Source organism: Aquila chrysaetos, chromosome 24, assembly GCF_900496995.4.
Source record: "Aquila chrysaetos chrysaetos chromosome 24, bAquChr1.4, whole genome shotgun sequence".
In the NCBI taxonomy this organism is placed as follows: domain Eukaryota; kingdom Metazoa; phylum Chordata; class Aves; order Accipitriformes; family Accipitridae; genus Aquila; species Aquila chrysaetos.
This window is the reverse complement of record NC_044027.1, coordinates 14,260,431-14,284,124: the sequence shown is the minus strand read 5'-3', so window position 1 is coordinate 14,284,124 and position 23,694 is coordinate 14,260,431. Positions and strand designations below refer to the sequence as shown.

Here is a 23,694-nt window from a genome sequence, read left to right as displayed (position 1 = left end):
CAGCCTTTTTGTAAGTTTTATTCTTGCCTACAAGGGAATTTTTTCAAAGGGGATATGTAATACCTAAACTAATATTTTTAAAGGTATATGCTCTGAACATGGAAAAGTAAGACCCTTTGCAGAGCAGTTGCTTTCAGTGATCAGATAGTACCCAATAAAAGAATATGCTCCAGGATCTTACAATCTAGCTGGAATTTCTTTCTAACCACCACACCAGTCAATTTTATATAGTTTGTAGCCATTACAGGACATTATCGACTCTTAGGAACATTGGCATGCTTTGCTCCTTTAGCAATAGTACAACATATATTTCCTTTAGCAGCATTACCACTTGAAACCCAAAGTGTTGTGTCTACACGAAGGCTATAGAAGCGCAGTGCTGCTGTCCCTCATTAACTCTGCATACATGAAGTGGTCTACAGCTACGTAACTATTCACCAGGCTGGAGTCCAGCACTGCAGACCTCACCATCTCCAAAAAAACTGTTTCCACACATAAAACTGGGAGGAATTCATGCCAAAATAGAGAATTTGGGTACCCTGACTTGTGCAGTGCAATCTGCTCAAGCTTCTCTCTCCCAGGTGTCTTAGAAACAAAAGAACTGAGAAGGAACTGCTCCTCTGCTTTCTCTCCTTCCTCCATTTATAGGCTCAGCAAATCCTTGAGCACATCCTTAATCTATTTTTATAAAAGGAAGTGAGTATGTGCTCAGGAGGACTTAAACACACACCTCGGTGCCCGCTGGATCAGGGCCCCGCAGTGCCATTCCCGCAAGACCCCACTCCTGTTTCCATGGGTTTGCATACACCAAGCATTAAGGAGCCCGAATTCTGATGAGGGATCTCAATGTTATTTATTATCTGTGTTACAGTTGCAACTGGGAACACGGGGGGTGACTCGTTCCAATTTTAGTGACAACTGTATTTACGCCCTGCGTAGAGCCAGCCGATGTAGACATTCCCAAGCCCAGGCTTTTTATAGCAAGCAGAAGCACCCACTCCACCCCCTCAAAAGCCTTTTCTAACCTCTGAAGCCTGTTCACAGCCTTGTGCTCTTCAGAACAAGCATATCTCCAAGCTGAAGATGCCCATCATGGTTCAGCCCTCACTAAATCTCATGTAGAGGCAGCCCTTTTTCAATTTGGCTCATCCTAATTTGAAGTTTGGCACATTTTTTACAAGATCAGTCCAGGGAAAGACATGTCCATCCCCAGGACGCTCAAGTTTCTTCCGATGTCAATGGGAAGAGTGCTCATCCACCAACAGGGAAGCAACGTTAAAGGATGAAGATCTCTCCTCTTGGCTATCAGAGCATGAAATGACCTCCAAAAGCCCTGTTAAATTCTGTATCTGAGCTAAGAGAGTCCTTGTTGAAGCAGCAACAAGATTCCTGTGAGCTTCTCAACTGTAGAAGGTTCCCACCAGCACGTTGGCAGTGGAAGAGTTCAGGTTACGTTAGCAGTTACCGTTAACCACCAATTCCACCTTCTCCCACCCATTTCTGCCTCCTTCCCTTTCTCGGGAAGGAACTCAACGCAGTTGCAGGGACACACTGCGGCATCCAGGGCTCTTGTGTGGTTCAACACCAGTTCCTTGGGGTACGAAGCACATCTTTGTCCTGGAAACTGCCAGCTCAGATTGTGCTGCTCAACAAATGCTGGTCCTGCAGCGGGGACTTCTTTGTTTATTTAATAGCAGAAACCCAGCACTACGTAATGGAACTGAGCCGCACACCAGGGACAAGTTAATACAGCAACAATGGCATGAAACAGTTCTATTTTTTATTCTTTTACTACTATCACCGCACGAGGCTGCTTCTCTTAACTCTTACTTCATTTATTACTGGCTGCCATGAACGATCATTTATAAAGGAGGGCTGCGAAGAAAGAGACAGGGGAAGGTTGACAGCGATTTGCGAAACGCGCCCCATGTAAAGGCAACAGCTGTTAACCAGAAACACAAACTGGCCTATGTATTGCAACCCCAAAGGATCCAGTTCGGAAAACTGAATTTAAAAAAACTGGCTTGGTCAGTGGGCTGAGCAGGAAGATGGTGAGAAACCCACACTACGTCTGCTTCCCCTTCACTGCACGTCATGTTCACCAAGGGACACGTTCAAGATGAATTCAAGTGCCTTCAAAGAAAACATCTGTGATCCAAGATGACATTTCTGCACACTATCCATCCCTCCACACTGCTGCCACTTTTAGCAACATGCACTCACACAGTTGGTCTGCGTTGATGGAGAAGATATAACCCAGCGACAAGAAAACCAGCATTTGCTAAGCACATCTACGCTAGCTCCAACCACTCATGAGAAGGTCCAGGTATAATTTTCTATATAAATCCAGCAAAGCTGCTGAGCTAAACTGATGCTGGAAGTCCTGAGTCAGCCCCTACAGCAGGACAGGAAAAACATCTGAAAAAAAAGGTTCCAGTTCTCACCCTGCCTCAAAAACAAGGCTCAAACATCCTTTGGTTATGAGAGTCTCTGATCTTCAAGAGGTATTTGCTGGCCTGGGAATAGGCTTTACACATCACCTACCTGCCAAATCCAAGCTGGGAGAGAGGGGGATGGACACAGCAAAAAAAGTTAAATAAATAAATAAAACACACTATATGACAGAAAGACACCTAGGAAGGATACAAAGACAGACTGGATATACTCGCTTCATGCAGTTAAATAACAAGTCAATTTTGGTGCAAGCAAGAGATAACCACCGACACGGCAAGTGCCTCCACAAAGCCTCTTCCCTGTGCCAAAGGCTCCAGCCATCGGCTTCACTGGCTCTGCTCCCAAAGCCGGAGCAAACCCCAGCCCAAGAGAGACCAACACAGTCACCGGTGCAAAACACAGAGACTTTAATTAAAACCACAATGTAGGAGGAGATGGGGGAGTGCTGCTTTGGACATCGAGCAGCCCTGGGTGCTGCTACGTGTGCGGACCCACCAGGAGAGCAGAGCCCCGAGAACCAGTGACGGACGTTGGTGGGAGTCAGAGCAAGGCAAGCAGCTGGCTGCCGCGTAACGGGGGCACATACCAAGTGGGCTGATAAGACTCAAGAATTAGCTGCTTGAAGTCCAAAAATCCCTAGCAGGACAGATGTGCAGACTCAGGCAAGCAAGAAACAGAGAGCTCTACGACAGCCTCCTCCCACCTCCTTGGCAGGTCCCAAGCCCAGGGACACTGTCCCCAGGGAGCAGTGGCTGCAGCTGCAGGGGAAGGAAGCACCTCCCCACCCTTTTTTGGGGCTGTATTTCACATTCTTGGTGTCCCTCCCATGCATGGAAGTCAACATTTCCACCTATCCTTTTGCATGGAAGCCCCATTTCTATAAGATGACCAGGAGAAATGTGTTCCCGACCCTTGGACAGCTTTGGGAAACCAGGGGCTTTAGCTTAGCCACGGCCAGCCAGATGCTGCACAGCTAGTTAAAGCATGGTGACCCTTGACAAAAGCCACGCAGCAACACGAGGGGGCACAGGTGGAGATGCCTGGGGTGTCTGCTCTAGGCACTGGCTGCTGAACCACTCCACTGGAGATGGACTAAAGTCCCAGCAAACACACAGATCTCCAGAACCACTCCAGGATTGGATCCGTTTGGAAAGCCAAAACAAAACGCATGTCCCATTTTGGAGCAAAACAAGACTTAACCCCAGTCTTCCATTTTCATTTAAAATGCAAGCTTATAGAGTTGTTTCAGGCAGGTGAGAAGATCCTTGCCCCCCACCCAGGGCCAAGCCAGGAGCAGACTGGACAGTAGCAGTGCTAAAAAGCTCTGCTTTAGCTCTGCGGACACCTGCGTTTCACTGCCTCTTAATTTACTCTTTTCTTGCTCTCCCTCCCCTGAGCACCTGCAAGAACCTTTACAAGAAGGAACAAGTAGGTCTGGCAAAAAGAAAATCATGGGAAAAAAAAAATAAATTCATAAACAGGCCTTTCCCTCCACACCCCCCCCCCCCCCCAGTAAAGCAGTGCAGCAGCAAAAGCCAAGCAGCCTGGCTGGGGGCAGCACCACCGCCCCCTCCATGGTCTGCAGGAGTACCAGAGAAAGGATCCCTGCTGCCCCCGACCCCCAGCAAACACCAGCCCAGAGCCATGTGTGTCCCCCCTCCAACACCCGGCCTGGGAACCCCAAAAAGAAACATCCCCTCTCCAGCTGCGAAGCTGTGGACCACCTTGGTCAAGACCTGTGGACACGACAGCTCATCTCAAACCCAGCACCAGCCGTTTCTGCCCTTGTAGTGATGCTGCCGGTATGATCCAGACCACATCTCCATTCATTCACCTGCCTTCAAGACGCTGCTGCTGGTGGCACTGGAAGCGTGGTCCCTCTGCTCGAGGTCCAGCACAGCAACACCAGCAGGGAATGACAAAAAGAAAGAGCATTCTCCAGGTATAACCCGCTGTCCTGAGCTATTTATGCTTTTTGTTTCCAGCGCAAGTATATAAATGCATGTAAAGCTGCATGCTTGCCCCCCCATGCTGCCTTTGCTGCAGGGATGCCTCCCTAAAAGAGCAGGGGAACATGCTGCTTCGTGGGGAAATCCCTTTGCTATGGGGCTGTCACTACAATTTATGACCAAGCAGTAGCAACCACGGTCACCTTGTGCCACTGAGGCCAGCCCAGCCCCAGGGCAGCAAAGCATGGAGGAGGAAACAGGGAGTGCAGAGGGCAGGTTGGACCCAGAGATGAACGTGTGCGAACATGTGAGGTTCTGTGCCCGTTAAGAGGGAGCCTGAGCAGGCGCCGCTCGAGCAGTGTCTTTGCATAGCTGTTCCCACAGAGCCGGGTCCCTCCAGGGACCTTGTCTCCAGCTCCAGAGCCAGCTCAGACCCCTGCAGCCCAGAAGGTTCCCAGCTTCACCCGAGAAGGGGCGGTAGTGGGAAAGGAAGACCCAGGGAACCTTGCAGAAGAGATGGAGGGAGGGGGCTTTCCTTACCCAGAAAAAGGGAGAGATGGCACCCTGGGCTTCCAGCAACCCACAGACATTCCCTACAACTTCCTTTACCCATTTCAGACCTCCCCATGCAGGCAGAGGTGGCTGCCTACAGACACGTGCAGGCTCACACCTCACCCCTCACAGTGGTTTCCCAAACCAAACAGCAACAGGAAACTTAAGTGAAATTCAAAAGGGAAATTGCAGTTACCACTGCCCAACACATACACACGTGCCTTCCTCCCCTCCACACCCCCTCCTTCCCCGGAAGGGAAGCAGAGGGCCTTTGCCGCAAGGCAGCCCCTACTCAAACCCCATTCACATGCCCAGAGCCGTACACGGCAGTTGTGCTGCCCATGGATGCAGCAGAGCGGAGAAGCACAGCCCCGGCTTGGTCGCTGGCAAGACATCCCCGTGCTGGGGACGTGCAGGAGGAGCCGCTCCGGGTCCCGTCTCCCGTGCAAGGCCGGCGAGTGCTTTGGATCTGTAGTTGCCGATGAGGATGTGCAGGAATGAATGGGCTGTGTGTAACGGGCAAGGTGATGAGGAGGGGGTGAGGGGAGGAGGAAGAGCGCCGCGCTACGCCTCCGCTGCCTCGACTCCTCCTGCGGCCTCCTTAGGACGTCACAGGCTGGATGGGGAGCAGGCTGCCGAACTTAAAGTGCTGGATCACAGGAAACTTCTCCAGGCACTGCAGGAGGGGAGATAAAGAGGGGTGAATTCGGGAGACATTTCCACCTTACAGACACAGCCAGAGCTACATCCTGCCTCCGTGGTCAGGAGGCAGCGAGCTTGGGGCCACTCAGCTCAGCTGCAGGCAGAGGGATCAGATCCATGCCTCCTCTCCACATTCCCATCAGGCTCCTCAGGCCAGTGACACTTCACAACCCCATCCCCTTCCCTTCAGCCAGAGCCTTTTGCTTGCTGCAATTCAGACCTGGAGCATGAGCAGAAGAGGCATGTTTATGTCAGCAGCTTTCTCTCTCACTTCTCCTTGCTCAAGCTGATCTCTTTGAAGAGCTTCACCCTACAAACACTTTGAGAACTGCAGAAACCCCCCCCGGGAACAGACTCTCCCTCCTCAGGACAGTGCCCACACGCTGGGTTCAAGGCATCAGCCTGCAGCTGCAAGGTGCTGCCAAAACTGCATTCCAGATTCTCAGGTCTTTGACAGACAAGCACCAGTGATTTTGCTGCCATAGTTTTAAGACGTCATCCTCTTCCCAACAACCCCTTACCCCTGAAATTCCCACCCCCCATTGCGGAGTAATGATAGAGAGAGTGTGGATCACAGATCAGTCACATATGTCCACTACAAGGAAGCTTAGCTCAGAGCTGCTTCTTCCAGCTAAGCCCAGGCTCTGCGCAGGGAGAGCCTGGCTGCGAAGGCACAGCCCCTTCTACTCACCATCCTGCCAGGGCAGGAAGGTCAGTGACTGTGGTCAATAACCACGTCAAAGTTTGCCAGCACTCGCCTGGCAGAGCCACTCAGAGCTCTGGTTTTTTGAGTCACTGCAGATTCAGACTGCCCAAAACTCACAGAGAGCACAGAGCAGACTCACCTCCAGACACACAAACCTCAGCAGTACGTGTACACCAACACAGCAGCTGCATCTACACTAACATCACCCATTTTAGTTGTGAGTAGTGCTAAACAAGGGCCACAGACCACCTCACTGAGCTGCAATGGGGACTCATCTACCAGGTGACTTGGGGGCATGGCTAGTGAGATGGTGGCCACCTCCTTGCTGCAGGCAGAAGGGCAAGTTCTTCCCTCCCTAGACAGCACAATATGAAGAGGAGAAAAGAAACTCAAGTGCCCTGTGTCTTGGGAGGAGAGCCTTTCCCCTGTACGCAGCTGAGGCATGGGTCTGCTCATGGGAGTCTTATTCTACAGATGTGAGGTACATACAATGAAAGCACAGCAGCTACCAACTAACAGGACTCTGTCTAGTCCCAGCAATTCCTTGGCACAAACAGCATCTGCTCAGAGCCAGGGGTGGATGGGATGCTGCACTAGGCAGGCGCTCAGCTCCCCACAAGCTGCAGACCCAGCAACAGGAGGGTGTCAAGGCCACACCAGCTCCTGCCTGCAACCAGCAGCCTCCAAGGCAGATCTTGGGGACAAGATGCTTGGCTCATTCCTCCAGGCAATTCTTCGAAGCACAGTTTCTTCCTACCAAAGGAAGGCAAGAGCCATGTCGTAGTTACAACTCTCCTTTCCATCAGAAGGAGCCTTGTGCCCTCCATGGAGCTGAGCTGAACCTGCTGCAGCAGGGGAGATCCCAGTTCTGGGGATGGGGAAGAAGTCATGTGCTGCAGACCACTCTTCACCCCAGGGCAGGGCACAGGCAGAGGCAGGCAGCCTGCCCTTGTGCTGTCGTCATGGGCAAGGAGGATTTGTGCTCAGAAGCCCAGGCCTATGGTAATCCCTTTGGAGCCAGAGGTCAGACAACTGGTTCCAGCACAACTGAACTGCTTGCAAGCACGCTGGAGCCAAAACAAGTTTGGAGGTGGTGAAAGGACAGCACGGCTGTATCCACTCCTGGGGAATAACAGCCATGTAGAAAAACACAAGCCTTCATGGCAAGGCACCAAGAAATAAGTCCTGAGACCATTAGGGCACATCACCTTCAAAGCCTCCTAATGCTTAGAGCTGCTGCCATCTCTCAGCACAACCATTTAGACAAACCCTCAGAGGAAACAGTGCTGGATAACAGTGATGTGAGGGAAGAACAAAGAGAAATGAATATTGGAGATGTTGACAGCTAGAAATGTCAGCCCAACTAGCTCCAAGGAGTCCCATGGAAGACCAGACTGGTTTGGGCTCCAGATGAAGAGACTTTACCACCAGTGGGAAGAATGGGTATCCATTCCACTTAATACATCACCAGCCCAAAAAGAGACAAGCAGAGAAACTTCTCCTCTATCAAGCGGGACTAGCACAATTTTACTGGATTATTAGAGGTGGCAAGAGACAGGACCCTCCTTGCATCACTGATGGGTGAAACTGATGTAGCCAACACTAGCTCAATGGAAGGGACAGGCTTATTTTCTTCTTGCCACCATCTTGATCATGGTGAAAGTCTGCTTGGGACTACTCAATTGGGGAGTAGGTTCATGCATCAAGTCCAACCTTCAAAGATGGAACTGGGACTAGATTAGTTACAGTGGAAAGTATTTCCTGACTGACTACAGCAGAGAAGGAAAGGTCAGGAGACTCAAAAGCAGGCTCAGGGGAAAAACATCAAGGCTGCTGCTTTAACCACACTCTATTCTGTCGACTTCTTAACTCGCCTTTGATGGAGAGAATAAGAAAAGCCCTTGCACTTTCAAGCAAACACGTCTTCACCCATTGTATTTATATTATAAATAGACACATTTGAGATTTCATAAACACACAGAGCTGAAGACACATTGTCTTCAGTCTACTGCCCATCCACAGACCCTGCAGCAAGCACCCTGGAGTGCCTGGATCCAGACTAGAGCTTCCAGCCACATGGATGCACCTGAGCTTTCTGTCAGCTATTTGAAATCATCCTATTGAGGGGACAGAGAAGAGAAAAAGCATCCAGAGTGCTTTTTAAATGAACCAGGTCTAGGGGCTGCCCCACTCCTACCAAGTAAGAACAGGTTGCGAGTGAGCACTTGATTTTTCCTGGGCTGCTTCTAGCAAGTGACCCCTTTGCCCTGCTGCTGCTTCCACTCAAAACCCAGTCACCACCAGCACTGCCTGGCACCAAGCACTTCTCAGCCCCCTCAGATGTGTTAAGGAGCTGGAGCCTCCATCTGAGTGTCTGATTTCACCTGATCTAATTGCAACAGGTGATCAGAGGGGCAGGGAGAAGGGAGGAGGAAAAAAAAAAAAAAAAAAAAAGGGGAAATCTCACTCTCATCTTAGCCAGTCAGACAAAAAGCAATTCCACAACCCCAAACCTTCCCTCTCTTTACTATCACACACTCTGAGCTCTGCCACAGAAGCTGCCTGCCTTGAGCTGGACGAAGACCCATGTCAGCACTTGGGGGCTGTTGGCTCACTTATCTTCCGCTAATGTTGGCAGTGGCTAATTGGAGAAAGACTGCAACGGTGAAGGCTACACAGCTGGGTACATCAAGCAGAAACTTGCTCTGGGAGCCAGCAGCAAACAGACAAGATCTTCAGCAGTGACTCTGGATGCCTAGCCTGAAACACCCAGAAGGGTTCAGTTTTCAAAGGATGAAGCCTCAGCAACTCCTGAACATTGTGTCATTCCCAGAAAATCAAAGAGATCCTCTAGTTGCAAACGTTGGTAAAACCTGCACGGCCAGGCACACCATAACTGAAAGCTCTGCCCAGCCACACTGCCATGTTCGTGTTCCTCTCGTCTCCCAAGCCAGGCAGGAACCAGCTGAGGCAGTAGCAGGGTGGGAGGCTCCCCAGAGCAGATATAAAGAACCAGTGAGGACTCCTCAGCAGGAGTCCCCCCTCTCCTCTGCCCATCCCGCTGAACACGGGCACCATGCAGTGCCAGGAGAGAACATTGCTATATGAGGATCACGTGCTTAGGAATAGTCCTTTAAGATCTACAAATGTTCTTTGAGGAAAAAAATAAATTTAAAGCGCTTTGGTTGACTCAACGTTTTCTACACCTTAGCCTAAATCTGTGTCGTTACGCTTCCTAGCAGTTTTTGCATTCTCCCCTTGATACAGCTACATCTCTAGATATTTCTAGAAACCCACCAGTACTGGATCCAGCATTTCCACACAGAATGTCATCTGCTATTCAAAACAGACCAAGGCCTCCAGAAAAGACCATGTCTTGGGTGCACCTAGAAGAGCCAAAGAATCTCCCAGTCTCTAGAGGATCCCCAAGCTGTGCTGTCCCCAGCAGGCCAGGAAGATTTGCCAGCACACGGTGGCCCCAAGACATCAGCGGACATGCACATTGCACCGTGGGCACATCACTGCCAAGCTCCTCCGGCCATGTACGTGGTGCCCATGTGGGAGCAACCATACAGCACAGGGCACACAGGACACCAGGCAGGAGCACCTGAACAGCACGGGGCACATGGGGTGCCAAGGGAGTACCCAAACAGCACGCAAAGGAACTGGTCCAAAGGAAAGGAAGGACCAAGGCAGGGCTGTTGAGGCAGCAGCAGATCAGGCTCCAGGTTTTAGGGGATCCATGTTTCACTTTAACAGCACTCCCAGGGCTGGGGTCTTTCCTGCAGACCCCCCAGCTCTCACATCAGAGCCTCCAGCTCAGGGTTTCCCGGCAGACAGTGTCTCCAGCCCCTGTGACCGCACTGTGAGCGGGGACAGTCCCGGAGGGGCAGCCCAAGGGCACCCCTCCAAGGAGTAGCCAGCGGAGGGGGTTGACCCCCAGCCCCGCTTCTCCTCTTTGGAGGCCGGGAGGAAAGCTGAGCTGGAGGCGGAAGGAGCCAGCGGGCCTGGGAGTGACACCTCGAAGATTAGAGAGGTATGTGGCCTGGAACCTAAACACAGGATGTGCAGTGCAGAGGAAGGGCTGGGGGAGGGAGCACACTGAGTTCGGCACAGTTAACCCCTTTGTGCTCTGGGCCTGAGCAGAGCTGCCCACTGAGCCTCTGCCATATGTCCCAGCAACAGGAGCATGGCTGACTTGAGCAGAGACCACAGGGTATAGGATTAACTCCTTCAAGCACCACCAGTCTCCCCGGGTGCAGCAGGGAGCTGCTCCATCCCTGCTCCTCCAGCGTCTTTAGCACAGCCAGTGCCTCCCTGTAGAACCAGCACGGTCCCATCCTTCCCAGCAAGAGATGCTGTCTGTCGGCCGTTCCCTCCGGAGGCCCAGATGTGGCGGTTCCTGTCCTGCTTCCTCAAGCTCAGGTTTAGCTTGAGCAGGAAGAAGAGATAAGGGAGAGCCAAAACTGCCCAGTTCCCCAGGTCAGGGTTCGCCAGGAAAGCCTGCTGGGGCACAGCCAGCAGAGCCCCGGTGGATGGAGGGCTGCCAAGCCGGTGAGGTAGCTGTGGCCTCACTGGTCCCGCATACTGCACAGAGACTCGTAGTGAGGGGAGATCGGTAGGAAGCATTCAGCCTGCTCTAGGGCTCTTGAAACATGGGATGATAATTTAAACTAAGTCTCCTCCAGCTGGTAAATAGCAGTGCAGGGACCAGGACAAGCAGGTCAAGACATCGGCCCTAATTCAGGGACTTGCAACTTGCACTATGGGAAGACAAGAAATGGCAAAAGTCATGTCTGCAAGGAATGGCCATTTTGGGACTGGTTTTGGGGCAAACACTAGGCAGGCTGGAGCCTCCTTCTAGCCAGCAGCACCTAAACTGCCAAGGGCTCCCAAGCCACATTCAGCACAGGGTAGCAACTGGCTGTGATGGGGCCCCCACACCAAGGAGCAGCAGAAGAGAAGAGCTGACCCACAGTGAAGTGGAAAGGAGGAGGCATATGGCCAAGCAGCCTCCCCCTGCCCACAGCGCTCACCTCTGCCTTGTACATGCGGATGAGGCCCTGGTTGACCTTGGACCAGGAGGGTACAGCGCTGATGTTCCAGAGCTGGTTGGAGTGCTCAGCAAAGGGGCCCGTCTTCATCTGAAAGAGACCCGAGAGCAGGGCTGAGGGAGCCAGGCCAGCCGGGAAGCTTGTGCACCAGCAGTGACTCACGCTCACACTCTCTCCAAGCAAACATTCCCACCAAGCCCTGTGACCCACGCACCAGCCACCTCACTGCGCCTTCCTTCCCTCCCTCCCCGCTCCCTCCCGCTGTGGCCACATCACATGAAGCCGTGGCAATCCAGCTCCCCCCCTTCCCTGATAAAATTAAGCCTTTTCCTGCCACGCTTTCCTAATCAGGCCTCCCTCTGCACACCTCCCTTTTAACGACTGCATTAAAAAAGCCCCACGTAAGTCTCATTCTCCCCCCCAGTAGAACTCGGCTCAACGCTGTTCCTATTCTACCCAGAAACCTCCCAGTGCAGCACTGCTGGGCTTTCCAAGAAAATGACTCATTCCCCATTCAGATCAACAACAAGCAGCAGCGACAACCGCCACTGCCTTCCCTGAATACAGAGGGCAGCGCAGGTTGGCAGCAGCTCCGGTGTCCGCAGCCCACTCCACACCTGCCTCTAGCAGAGGGCTCTGGGGGGAGGCAGGAGCTGAGGGGACACGCTCTAGTCCTGCTCTCCAAACTGCCTCCAGAGCTGTGAGTTGCTAGCTTGCAGCAGATGCTTTACATTTTTTTTATTTTTTGTTTAATACTCCAGTGTTTCTCCTCCCAGGGCGAGGGGTTTGGAGGAGGGAGGGCAGGGGGGAAGCTGCAATCAGGGACAGTTGCATGTAGATTCCCTGGGTAGTTGTCTCTCCTTCTCCTCCATGAACAAAAAACAGACCCTCGGGGAGAAAAAGAAATACAACGCAGCCACTCTGACTGAGCGAAGTTCCCATGACATCAGAAACCACAAGGCCGAAGCTCACGCTAAAAAGGAGCGTGGGGAGAGAGGAATCTCTTGGACTCTCGTTCTCAACTCAGGGCTCGAACAACTAACCCCTTCCCTCCACGCACACACAGGCCTGGAGTGAGGGTGGGAAAAGAGCCTCCAAAACCACCCCTGCCTACTGTAAAAGCAAGCAAGGCCAATCAATCTGCTTTGGGAGATTGCTTGCTGCCTTTCTGCAAGGTCTGGGTAGCACCAGCCTGCAGCAGAGAAAGAAAAAGGGAAGGGAGCAGAGGAACCCAAAAAAGCCCACTGCTTAGAGGACAATGTGTTTCAAACCCGCTGACCTCGGGGCTGGAGCACCGGGGGACACAGGTCTGTAGTTTTGCCTGCTGCCAGGAGAGCGCAGACGCATCCCTGCTTCCCCCTAGGCAGTTCTCGTGAGCTGGGGGATGACGGATGAGCCGCTCAGCCTTTCCCGCTCCCCTCTGCTGTGCGCGCTTTCCTTGCGGATACAAGATGAAACGCGCAGATACACAAAGCACGACGCTACCCGACAGAGCCGGCGCGTTAAGTGCAAGGATTTGGCACCGGTGGGCACCCAAGTTAAAGGCTGCCGGGGAGCTCAGTGCCAGGCGGTTCGCTCAAAGCACCCCCCCTCCCCGTACGGGAGATTTGGCTGCATGCGTTTTGACACCAAACCTTCCTCCAGCATCGCCACCCTTTGCAGGGGCACAGCTTGCATCAGCCACCACCACCACGCTTTGCTTCTCCCCCCTTCCAAAGCCGGAGCGAGTGTGCTGGAGAGCGCAGAGAAGGCGAGCGTGGCTGGCGGGCCCCACGCTCGTGCCTGGAGCCATGCAAGCACCTGGCACGGCCGCCACCATGGCCCTTCTCACCCAGGGCATCCGGCAACGACAGCTTGGCTACGGTTTCAAACTGGGGAGGGAAAAATAAGGAGGACGAGGGGGAACAAAAAAAATCATCTCCTTCCAGCCACAAAGGGCGAAGAGGGAGAGCCGGGGGGGGGAGAGCGAGAGGCGGCGAGCGCGCTGCAGTCCCGCAGTGACCCCAGGGGAACAGAGTGAGTCAGAGCAGCCATATTGAGCAGGAAATTACTCACAGACGCGGCGTTCCTGCCTCTCGGTTCCCAAGAGAATCGGCCTTTTGTAAATGGTTCCTCTGTCAGTGCCGGGGGGAGGGGGACGGCTGAGGCCGTGCTTTCCTGTCAGCTCCTTCCCTTCCAGCAGAAACCCGAGCCCTCCCTTCCCAAACCTCCAAATTTAGAAGCCAGATTGAAGCTGAAATTCCTGCTGCCTGCCCTGGGCCCTCAGAGGAGCATCTGGGCAATTGCACTGATCCACCGCAACAGCCGGAGCGTACCCAGCACCCCTCTTCTGCACAAACACACACAGCCCTGCCATCCACAGTCTCTAGTGCAGTGGGCACCGCAGAGATGCTCCCAAATCCTCCTCATCCTTGCACCTACGGGTACCACGCGCACCCCGCAGCACACTTTGGCAGGCAAGGCGGCAGCAGGGGGATAGCTCGAGTCCCAGCCGGCTCCGTAAATCTCACCCTATTCAAGAACCACACATTCAGGTCCAAAACCACCCCACAGATTTCCCAACACCAGGCCAGCTTATGCAAGGCTCGCTGCCGTGCCTGTGAGCCGTGCAGGGTGGTGCTGCTGTAAGGAGGATACCTTGGTGGGTTCAGCCTGGACATCATCTCACTGCTACTTTAAGAGCCTGAGGTTTAAATATACACGTGGCAAACACCACGACAGTGTACATTCATATCCCTGAAACGTCACCCAGGGGCTGAGAAAAATATCTGCTCATGAGAATATTCTCTTGGTTGAAACAAAACAACCTACCTCAGTTGTAACTTGCTGAAACAAAACCTGCTCTTATGTCGGTAAGATGTACCAGACCTGCTATGGGAACTGTTGTGGTGTTTAACACCTTTAAAGGAGAGCTGTTTCCAGCTGACAAGCTCCAAAGAAAACAATATCGTTCATTTCTTGAAGTGTTTAATCCCTTCTATCTTTTTCCCTGCTATTTTGTTTTGTTGTTGATTTTGGAGAGAAAGCGTTTGGAGGGCACTCGAGGCTGTCTCAGCCCCCCCTAGCGGCAGTAACAGCCTTCCCAGGCATTTGGGAGAGAAAAAATAAATTTTAAAAGCAAAATCTTTACAAAAAAGAAAGAGCGCCTGCATGAAGATGGATTGAAAATACCATGCATTTGATAATCCAGGTTGTTGCCATCCCTTAGCGGCTCACGCCAGGAGGGCCCGAGAGGAGGGCTCCTTGCCACCAGGTGGCACTGAGGAACTCAGCAGAAACACTCAATTCCACGATTCTCAACAAATGTGTGGAAAAAGAAGTGAAATCACTGATTTTAAAAGCCTACTAAATAGCTAACTTTCTGCAGGCAAAAGCAGAGTGATCTGAAGTAGTAGTATGGTGCTGTGTATTTGAAACTTTATGTGTCATCTGTGCACTGCAGAATTTTCTACACACGTCAAGAGATGTATGTTTTTATGTTTTTAATAGGTTAGTGCACTGTCTGGATACTACTGAGGCCCAAATTAAAATAAATCTTAGAGCATCCTTGGCTCCTGCTTTCCTGTCCTCATTTTGATCTCTTCTGCCAGTGCCTCTTTACTACCTGTGGCATGATTTATCTCTGCATTAAGGGGGGTACTTACTCTGCATTAAGGGGGCACCTGTGAGGTGCTAAGTACCAACAAACACTACTAGATTCAGCAGGACTTGACACAGCACCTCCCTGGGGTTTGGACCAAAAGCTCCTATGAAGATTCCTACACGAAAGGCTAAATTCATATTCTGTAACCTCCCTTCTCATCTAATCACTAAATTAGGGAAGCGAGGAGGGGGGGAAAGTGAACAGAACAAAGGGAAGCGCCAAACTCTGTCCTTCAAAATTAATCCCATCAACTCTCTCTTGCCAGAGACAAGAAACCCCTCACCACAACAGAGCATGTGGTTCTTGCTCTCCCTGCCCAGGCCGTGCAGCAAGGGGGACAGTAGAAACATGGCCATATCATCCACTGCAGCTGAGGGCAGAAAGCCACGAGCTCCTTCACTGAGAAACACTGCCCGTGGTTGGCACCAAGCTGAATATCACCAGTTCCTCACCCAAGGGCCCTACAGTGCCTGAGCAGAAACATGGTCCTGATAGCATTGCCAGCTGGGTAAATCTCAGCACCATCTCTGCTCTGGATTGTTTGCAAATAAGGTGCATTTAATGGGCAACTCTTTTGGTAGAATCTGGAGGAGACCAAGCTGCACGGAGGTTTAGGAGCCTGCCCTAAGCAAGGGAGGCCCAGTGCCTGCCAGGCAGCACCCAACGGCTGGAGGGAAGGGAGGTTATCTTGGCAAGCCCAGTCGTTTTGCAGCTCCTACTTCATCTTCCTTGCATACTTGCAGACACCAGCCTTCTCCATCCAAGTTCCCACTGACTGATCCAAGTGATGATCCAAGATTATTTGTTTGCTCTTGTTACAACTCCCTTCAGCTGCAATCCACAACCCATCTAGCTTAATTACACTTTCCACTCAGCATCCCTGTTCTCTCAATTCAAGGAGAGCACCTCAACCATGCAACAATGGTTTATCCACACAGTTCCATGAGAGCAAACGAGCAAAGGAGGAAGAGAAAACCACAGCCAGAGCCAAGTATCTAATATCAAGAGAACTTCCCTGTGGGACAAACCTTCCAGTCCTCACCTCTGTAATGAAGAGGATGCACTCCAGGAACATGAAGTCCTTATGGTTTTCATTTACCACCTTCTCATCAACAAAGTGCCGAGGCTCCAGATTTGGATGGTCTAAAAAGAGTGAGAGACAATAGAAAGTAACCTGTATGGCACCCCCCTTCTGAGATCAAGTTCAGTCAGGTCTTGTCCTGCCCCTCTTCCAGAAGAAACACGATCCTCCCGTTGGAGTTCTTCAGAAGTCAGCACAGAGCTGCTCCCTTTCATCTCATCTCCCACTCCAGTGCCTCAGTGGTAAGAGCACCTGGTAAACTCCCCAGGGCAGAAAATGTGTTTTCTAGCACCAAAAACAAGACTCTCCATTTAAAAAGCTTGTAGTCATTGCAATAAACACAGATGTACTGTGCAAGGAAGCCTTCCATCTCTCAACCTAAGCAACTAGCTTAATTTGGAAAGCTGAGGAAAAAAAAAAAAATCCAAGCCCCAAGCAAACTATTCTGCTGTATTACACACAAATCTGATATATTTGAATTTAAAAGTCAGTCCCAAGCCCCATCATCTTTGCAACCTAGACAGACAGGGCAGGGGGCAGGCTGGGACACAAGAAGATTTTTATTAGTACCTATCAGCTGGGAACTGCCCCATATGAAAGGTAGAAATTGGAAGTCATCCAAGCCCCACACGCCCTGGCTGCCAGCAGGTTCCATCCTGTAGGTCTTCTGAAGTTTTCGCATCACTTCTAGGTACCTGAGACCAAAGAGAGAAGGAAGGGTTAAGACAAGGCTGCCTTCTGTTTTCATTGACTTACATGAGGACAAGAGCAACCAGTCTGGAGAAGGACACAACTTTATCACTTGCAAGCAGGACCCCCACATACAGCACAGTACACAGAATATATATTCAGCTCCTTTGCCACAGAAAGCAGCCTGATGGTATGTATAGTAGCAAATACAAGCACCTTTTAAAAACTGGGGGGGGGGGGGGTTTACACCAAATTCACTAAGAAATCAAGTGGCAGGGGTTTATTTTATCTGCAGTGTCTTATGTTGGTGCAGATCTTTCCCCAACCCCACCGTTATCTGAAAACATTGACGCTTTACTCTCCTTCAACAACTTCCAGAAGAGCTCAGAAAGCTTTCCACCTTACAGCAACTGCTGCTTCCACTTTTCAGGTGGAAAATTAAAGCTGGAAGTACTATTGAAGGAACTTGTTTCCACACCACCAAACAGTGATACAGCTGGGATTAGATCTCTGGACTCCAAATACCCATTCCACCAGTTCCATCACTACCAACTCTACCTCCTGGGCTGGAAACACATCTAGAACAGCAGTGGAGGCCTGCCAGTTTCATAGATGGTTTTGCGTTTTTCCTTTTTTAATGCCTGAAGAGATGTTAGATCCTCTGATCAGATACTCCTGTCTATTACAAAGCACAGAGCTTCACCCACATACTTCTGCAGAGCTCAGTAACTTGTGCTCAGCTAAAGTAACTTTCCAGAAAGACACTCAGCCTCTAACAGACAAGATGCTATCACCTCTTTTGGAGATAGTTATGATGGGTCACCATACAGTCCATTAAAAAGTACATCTGCCTCCTAATTTTGGCTAAGTTTGTCTTCAGTTTTCCCATTCTGCCCTTTTTCCCTAGGCCAGCAAGCCGTTCAGCACTCACGTTCTCTAATTATGTACACGTCTTTGTAGAAGACCCTTGATTTGCCCAGCTCACACCCCAGGAGGAGACTGCTCTTAAAATTTCTTACTCTCACATGGGTGCGGATGAGTGGAAGAAAGGGGGCACAATAAGCCCAGACTACAGGAGGAGTCTGGCATACAGAACAGGCAGTAACACCTCACACATCTCAGACAGCTGAAAGCGGACACTGTCAGGGACCTGCCCCCAAACAGCCCAAGGGTTCCAGCCCTTCTCCTTCCATTACCTCACCTGTTAAATACTTTAAAGACGATGGCCATCTGGTCATCCACTCTGAGCACACCGATTTTGCAGAGGCAGCAGAGAAAGGCTGCAAATGCAGCTTCGTGCCCTAGAGTTAAAAGACAAAGAGGCATGACACTGGTGTCTCTAGTCCCCAGGACAACCTTTCTGCGGACACCACAACAGCTCTTCAGAAATCACAGTGGTCACAGTCCCATCTCAGGAGCCGCAACCCTATTGCCCCTATTAACGCCATGAGCTGACAATATTTCATCCCCATGCAGCACCCACCCAAAGTATATCTTCTAGACATTCATAAGGTGATTTATGAATTTAAACTTTGAGAAAAGACAACTTTTTGAGGAAAAACAGCTCCAACACTGGGCATGCTGGGAGCAAGGCAGGGCCTCTCCCAGGAGCTTGGCACAGCAGGGGAAGTGGAGCACCACAGAGTCATCTGCTTGGGGGATGCGAGAGAACCTCACATCTGCAAGTAAACAGATTTCCTCCCGCTTCAAAAATATCTCTGTGTTGGAAGGATGCAGATCCCATGACGCTGCCGGAAACAGTCTGTCCCAGAAGGTACTGGGATCTCAGGCTGAGCCTCTGCAGCTTGGTCCTCCAGCTAACATCAAGGAAAAGAAATAACCAGCAAACCCAGAAACGTCTTTTAGTGGAAGGGACCACAGAAGAAGGCAGAGTACAAAATCAGCAGCTCCACTCTATGAAGAAGCACAGCTCCCAGTGTAGGAACAAAGTGCACCTGTGGTCTGGCCACTGTGAGCTAGGACATAGGCCTCTGGCTTGGGACACACAGGAGGGGAGGAAAGGCTGAATTTCCTTCCCTGAGCTGACAAAACCCCAGCCAGTGGGTCTCTTTCCAAAGACAACATCTCCCCCTGGTGCCGGCAAGCCGCAGCTTTCCTGGCAAGCACTGCACAGCCTCTAGCTCTTCATCCTTTTACCCACGTCCTCCTCTTCCTCTCCCTGCCCAGGTCCAAAGTCACATTTCCTTGCACCCACAGCGTCCTGCTCTCCTGCCTTTTGGTGAGCGCACACCTGTCCTCCAGACAGAGGAGCAGAGCATGTAGATGATTCTGGATTTAGGTCTAATTGAAGCCAGTGTGGTTACTTGAACCTGCAATTCAGTATCTCCTTAGGTGCAAAATGCTTCTACCTTCAGATTTCAAAGTCACTCTGTAAGCAGTGATGTCACTTCTAGGGAGCACCAGACCTCAAGACACCTCCCACTGAACACGAACTTGGTTCCCACTCTAATTCCAATTCAAGCAATTGTATTTTATCCCTCTAAACTGCCGATGGCAGATCAGCAGGTGCAAGACTGCTGTATGCAGTAAAGCAGCTCCTACAGCTTATCCCAGAACAGCTTGCACAGCTCAGTTCACAATTCCTGGGATGACACATGAAAACGGTGTCATAGCTCTAGCACAGCCCTGCTCCCAGCCCCAGCTCTCTTGGTCATAGCCCACACTGGACATAGGGGTGAGGAGGCCCTAGAAGGCAGGCGTTTGTTTCAAGCTGGCACTAAAAATAGTGGCAATAACATATTTAAATAAATGCAACACCAGGCTCCAAAGAGTCACGACCACAGGGAGTCCAGCCTTGGCCAGCGTGCATGCGCAGCTACCTGTGCCATAGTCAATGCGGGTGGAGTTCCCCACGGACTCCTTCAGGTACACGGCCACTTCTGGTGCAGCATCAGCCAAATGCTTGGGAATCACTGTTGCGACCAACTTTTCTGCTTCCTGAAAGACACAAAAGACTCCCTCAAGTGAGTGCAGATCTGTCACAGTCCCCAGGAACAGGTCACCCTCTGCTCAGACACTGTTGCAGAGTGGGAGCTGCAATGGTGCGCTCCTACAATGGCCAGACCCAGCATGACAGAGGAGCAAATTCTCCTGTTGAAGAAGTCATCTCCAGAGGTGGAGCAATCCAGGGAGAGCTTGTCCTAACACTTATCCAGGCCACACGCATCCTGCAGGAAAAAAAAGCTTCACCATCCAAGTACATCAACCCAGTTACCCACCGAGTCACCTCCAGGACAAAAGCATTAATAGAGCAGACCACCTGCAAGCTCATTGCTGCTGGGACTGTGCCTGCACCACCTCCAGAGTTCAGTGCAGAGCAAGTGCTCTGAGCTGAAGGAAGTCAATCAGTTTCACAACCTTCCTGATTTTCTGTATCACCCATCAGCTAGAAGACACAGTGAGGAGTTACAGAGCACAGGAGTTCCTTGGGCTTGGAGGGCCCTCATGGCTCATCCAGGACTTGGAGACCCAGGCAAGAGCATTTACATGGACCATATGCTCTCATAAGAGGAGAAGACAGCACCAGATCAGGGGTAGAGTGATGCATATCAAGAGGTGGATCCTTCACAGCTTATCTGAGCAATTCCTCTGTAGGCTGTTCAGCTGCCACACAATGACAGAGCCATTCTGCTACCCCCGCTGGGCACACTGCCCTTCTGTAGGAGCTGCGTGTAACACTACACGTGAAAGACATGCTCACCTGGTCTAGTTTGGCATACCAGGTCCTGAAGGCTTTGTTCCCAAAGCGAGAAGGTTGATCCACTGGCGGGGTTTCATCGATCCATCTGTCAAGGGTGTTCAGAAGAGCCACCAGCTTTTCAATGGGCTACAGAGACAAAGAAGATGAGGGGTCACGGTGACATAAAACAGAGCAGTCCCTCAGGCTCTGACATCTCTGCCCTGGATTGGAGTCATTAAAGCCAACACCATCCTTCCCAAGGGCAGCAAGCAGAAACACAATGTGCCAACCCTCCCAGAAATGCAGAGGGGCCGGGAAAGCCATCCTTCCCCTCAGAAGATCAGTCCAGTACAAAGCCCAGCCCGAGGCAGGCTCTCCAGTCGCCCACACAGTCTTTCATGAGCTGTAACAGCACTATGCTCTAAAACCTCTGGGAGAAGAGCTACAGCAAGCTTCTAGCTGTAGGGCATAGAGGACTGAGAAGCAAGGAAGTGCTACACAATTCAGGGATCTCCAACACAAAACTCAGGCTCTGCATCTTGAGGGTCCTGTATCCCCCCACAGGACACAGCACAGCACTTACTGTATATCCTCACCAGTGGCTGATGATGTGATTTAGAGGCCCTTCTCAAGGCCTCTAATCTTTGTCCTGAAGTATCTCTTAGGAGCCAGGATTAGCAGTGATAGTGTTAGCATTTGTACAGCACCCAGCACAGCAGGGCCAAATCACAAGTCAACCTTCTCAGCGTCATTCGTGTTGCTTCAAACTCATACCAGCCAGACTGCCACAGCAGCTCCAATCCCGTGGCTATCTAGGTGTATTGGGTTTGCGTGGCAAGGTTTTGGTAGCAGGGGAGGAGGGGGTTACAGGGGTGGCTTCTGTGAGAAGCTGCTAGAAGCTTCCCCCATGTCTGACAGAGCCAATGCCAGCCGGCTCCAAGACAGACCCACTGCTGGCCAAGGCCAAGGCAATCAGCAACAGTGGTAGCGCCTCTGGGATAACATATTTAAGAATGGAAAAAAAGTTGCTCTGGCACAGAAACTGCAGCCAGAGAGAGGAGTGAGAATATGTAAGAGAAACAACCCTGCAGACCCCCAGGTCAGTGAAGAAGGAGGGGGAGGAGGTGCTCCAGGTGCTGGAGCAGAGATTCCCCTGCAGCCCGTGGGGAAGACCATGGTGAGGCAGGCTGTCCCCTGCAGCCCATGGAGGCCCACAGTGGAGCAGATCTCCACCTGCAGCCCGGGGAGGACCCCACACTGGAGCAGGTGGATGTCCAAAGGAGGCTGTGACCCCACGGGAAGCCCACGGTGGAGCAGGCTCCTGGCAGGACCTGTGGCCCCATGGAGAGAGGAGCCCACACTGGAGCAGCTTTGCTGGCAGGACGTGTGACCCCGTGGGGGACCCACGCTGGAGCAGTGTGCTCCTGAAGGACTGCACTCTGTGGAAGGGACCCACGCTGGAGCAGTTTGTGAAGAACTGCAGCCTGTGGTAAGGACTCACATTGGAGAAGTTCACAGAGAACTGTCTCCTGTGGGAGGGACCCCACACTGGAGCAGGGGAGGAGCGAGGAGTCCTGCCCCTGAAGAGGAAGGAGCGGCAGAGACAACCTGTGATGAACTGACCGTAACCCCCATTCCCCATCCCCGTGCGCTGCTGCGGGGGGGTAGGTATTCGGGAGTGAAGCTGTGCCCGGGAAGAAGGGAGGGGTGGGGGGAAGGTGTTTTAAGATTTGGTTTTATTTCTCATTACCCTACTCTGGTTTGATTGGCAATAAATTAAGTTAATTTTCCCCAAGTCGAGTCTGTTTTACCTGTGACGGTAATTGGTTGAGTGATCTCTCCCTGTCCTTATCTCGACCCACAAGCCTTTTGTTATATTTTCTCTTCCCTGTCTAGCTGAGGCAGGGAGTGATAGAGCAGCTGCATGGTGCTTAGTTGCTGGCTGGGGTTAAACCACAACACTGGGGGAAGAGGTAGGCTGGTTTGCCCACCAGTGGCCTCATCAGAGCAAGCATGAGAAGCTCTCAGCATTCACAGAAATGTCTCAATACAGACACAAAGCTGATGGGAAGACAACAGCAAGAGCAAGACAACAGAGCCATCTTTCTTATACCTAGTGCTGGAAGGAGAAAATGAGGAACCTGCGCAGGATGTATGAGTGTGACTGGAGGTGGCACTGCTGTGGCCATGAAGGAAAAGAAGGCAGCTGCAACAGGTGATACAGCATGATGTCTCAAGCTGTACTGTTAGGACCAGGGCTGTCCAATGCATGCAACCTCCTCCATGCCTTGCTCGTACAGCTGGGGAACGGCTATACCCCACGCACCAAGAGGCAACACCATAGGCAGCACTTTAAGCAGCTCCAGTTTTAGGAGGCTCTGCCGACAACCGGTCAAGCCTGCCAGAGGCTCTGGAATCCTCCTCGCCTGACTCCAAGCAGCCAGAGAGCCGTCAGCCACCACAGCAGCTGGCCAGGCCCCGGGCAATGTAGGCTCCTCTGTCTCGAGAGGGGATTCCTCCTTCAAGGGGACAAAGAGGACAGCAGAAGCAGCGGCTGGTTTGACTTTGCTGGAGGCATCGACCATGTGAAGCTGGCTGGTCTCCTGGGCTGTGGTTCAATTCTTCACGCTGCCTGCCGGGAGGACAAGAAAACAGCCGAGCCCAGCAAGTTTCTAGCCCTTGAAGTGCCACTTGAAGAGGGCGGGTGGAGAGACAGGCATGGCAGAGCTGTGCTGCCGCTGAACCAGCTGCACATCACTCCCCACGCTCTCCACTCCCAGAAGGAAGGGTCTCATGGCAGATACAGCCTTCTACAGACAGCAGCTCCCAAGGTGCCATGCCAAGGACATGGTGGGATCAGCCAGTGGGAAGCAGAATCGGGCAGAGGAGTATCCACCCACCCCACAGGACCTTGACACTTGGCCACTGAGCCAGGCTAGAGGCTGGGATAGAGGACAAGACCTGAGCGCACCAGGAACACAAGACCCAAGTGCCAAGGGACACAGGGAGGGGCAGAATCTCTGGGTGCCCTGGTGAGGCTGCAAGCTGGAGCCACTAATGGACAAGTGCCCCAGATTCAAGTGGACTGAGGCAGCATGACGCCCTCTGCCTTCAGCTCCCCGCTGCCCAAAACGCTGCAGAAACCAGGCATCTCCCCACTGCA

General features: G+C 51.8%; 1 protein-coding gene across 1 annotated transcript in view; it reads right to left on the bottom strand.

Moving 5' to 3' along the window:
• Nucleotides 1-834: 834 nt before the first annotated feature.
• The window catches only part of PTPA (protein phosphatase 2 phosphatase activator), a 30,400-nt gene continuing 7,540 nt past the window's right edge, over nucleotides 835-23,694 (bottom strand). The window contains exons 4-10 of the mRNA XM_029999446.2: nucleotides 20,553-20,678; nucleotides 19,672-19,789; nucleotides 18,033-18,132; nucleotides 16,712-16,836; nucleotides 16,103-16,203; nucleotides 11,400-11,507; nucleotides 835-5,631 (exon numbers count right to left, since the gene is read on the bottom strand). Coding sequence (XP_029855306.1) covers nucleotides 5,557-5,631; nucleotides 11,400-11,507; nucleotides 16,103-16,203; nucleotides 16,712-16,836; nucleotides 18,033-18,132; nucleotides 19,672-19,789; nucleotides 20,553-20,678 — 753 coding nt within the window. The 3' untranslated portion in view covers nucleotides 835-5,556. The remainder of the gene's footprint in view (nucleotides 5,632-11,399; nucleotides 11,508-16,102; nucleotides 16,204-16,711; nucleotides 16,837-18,032; nucleotides 18,133-19,671; nucleotides 19,790-20,552; nucleotides 20,679-23,694) is intronic.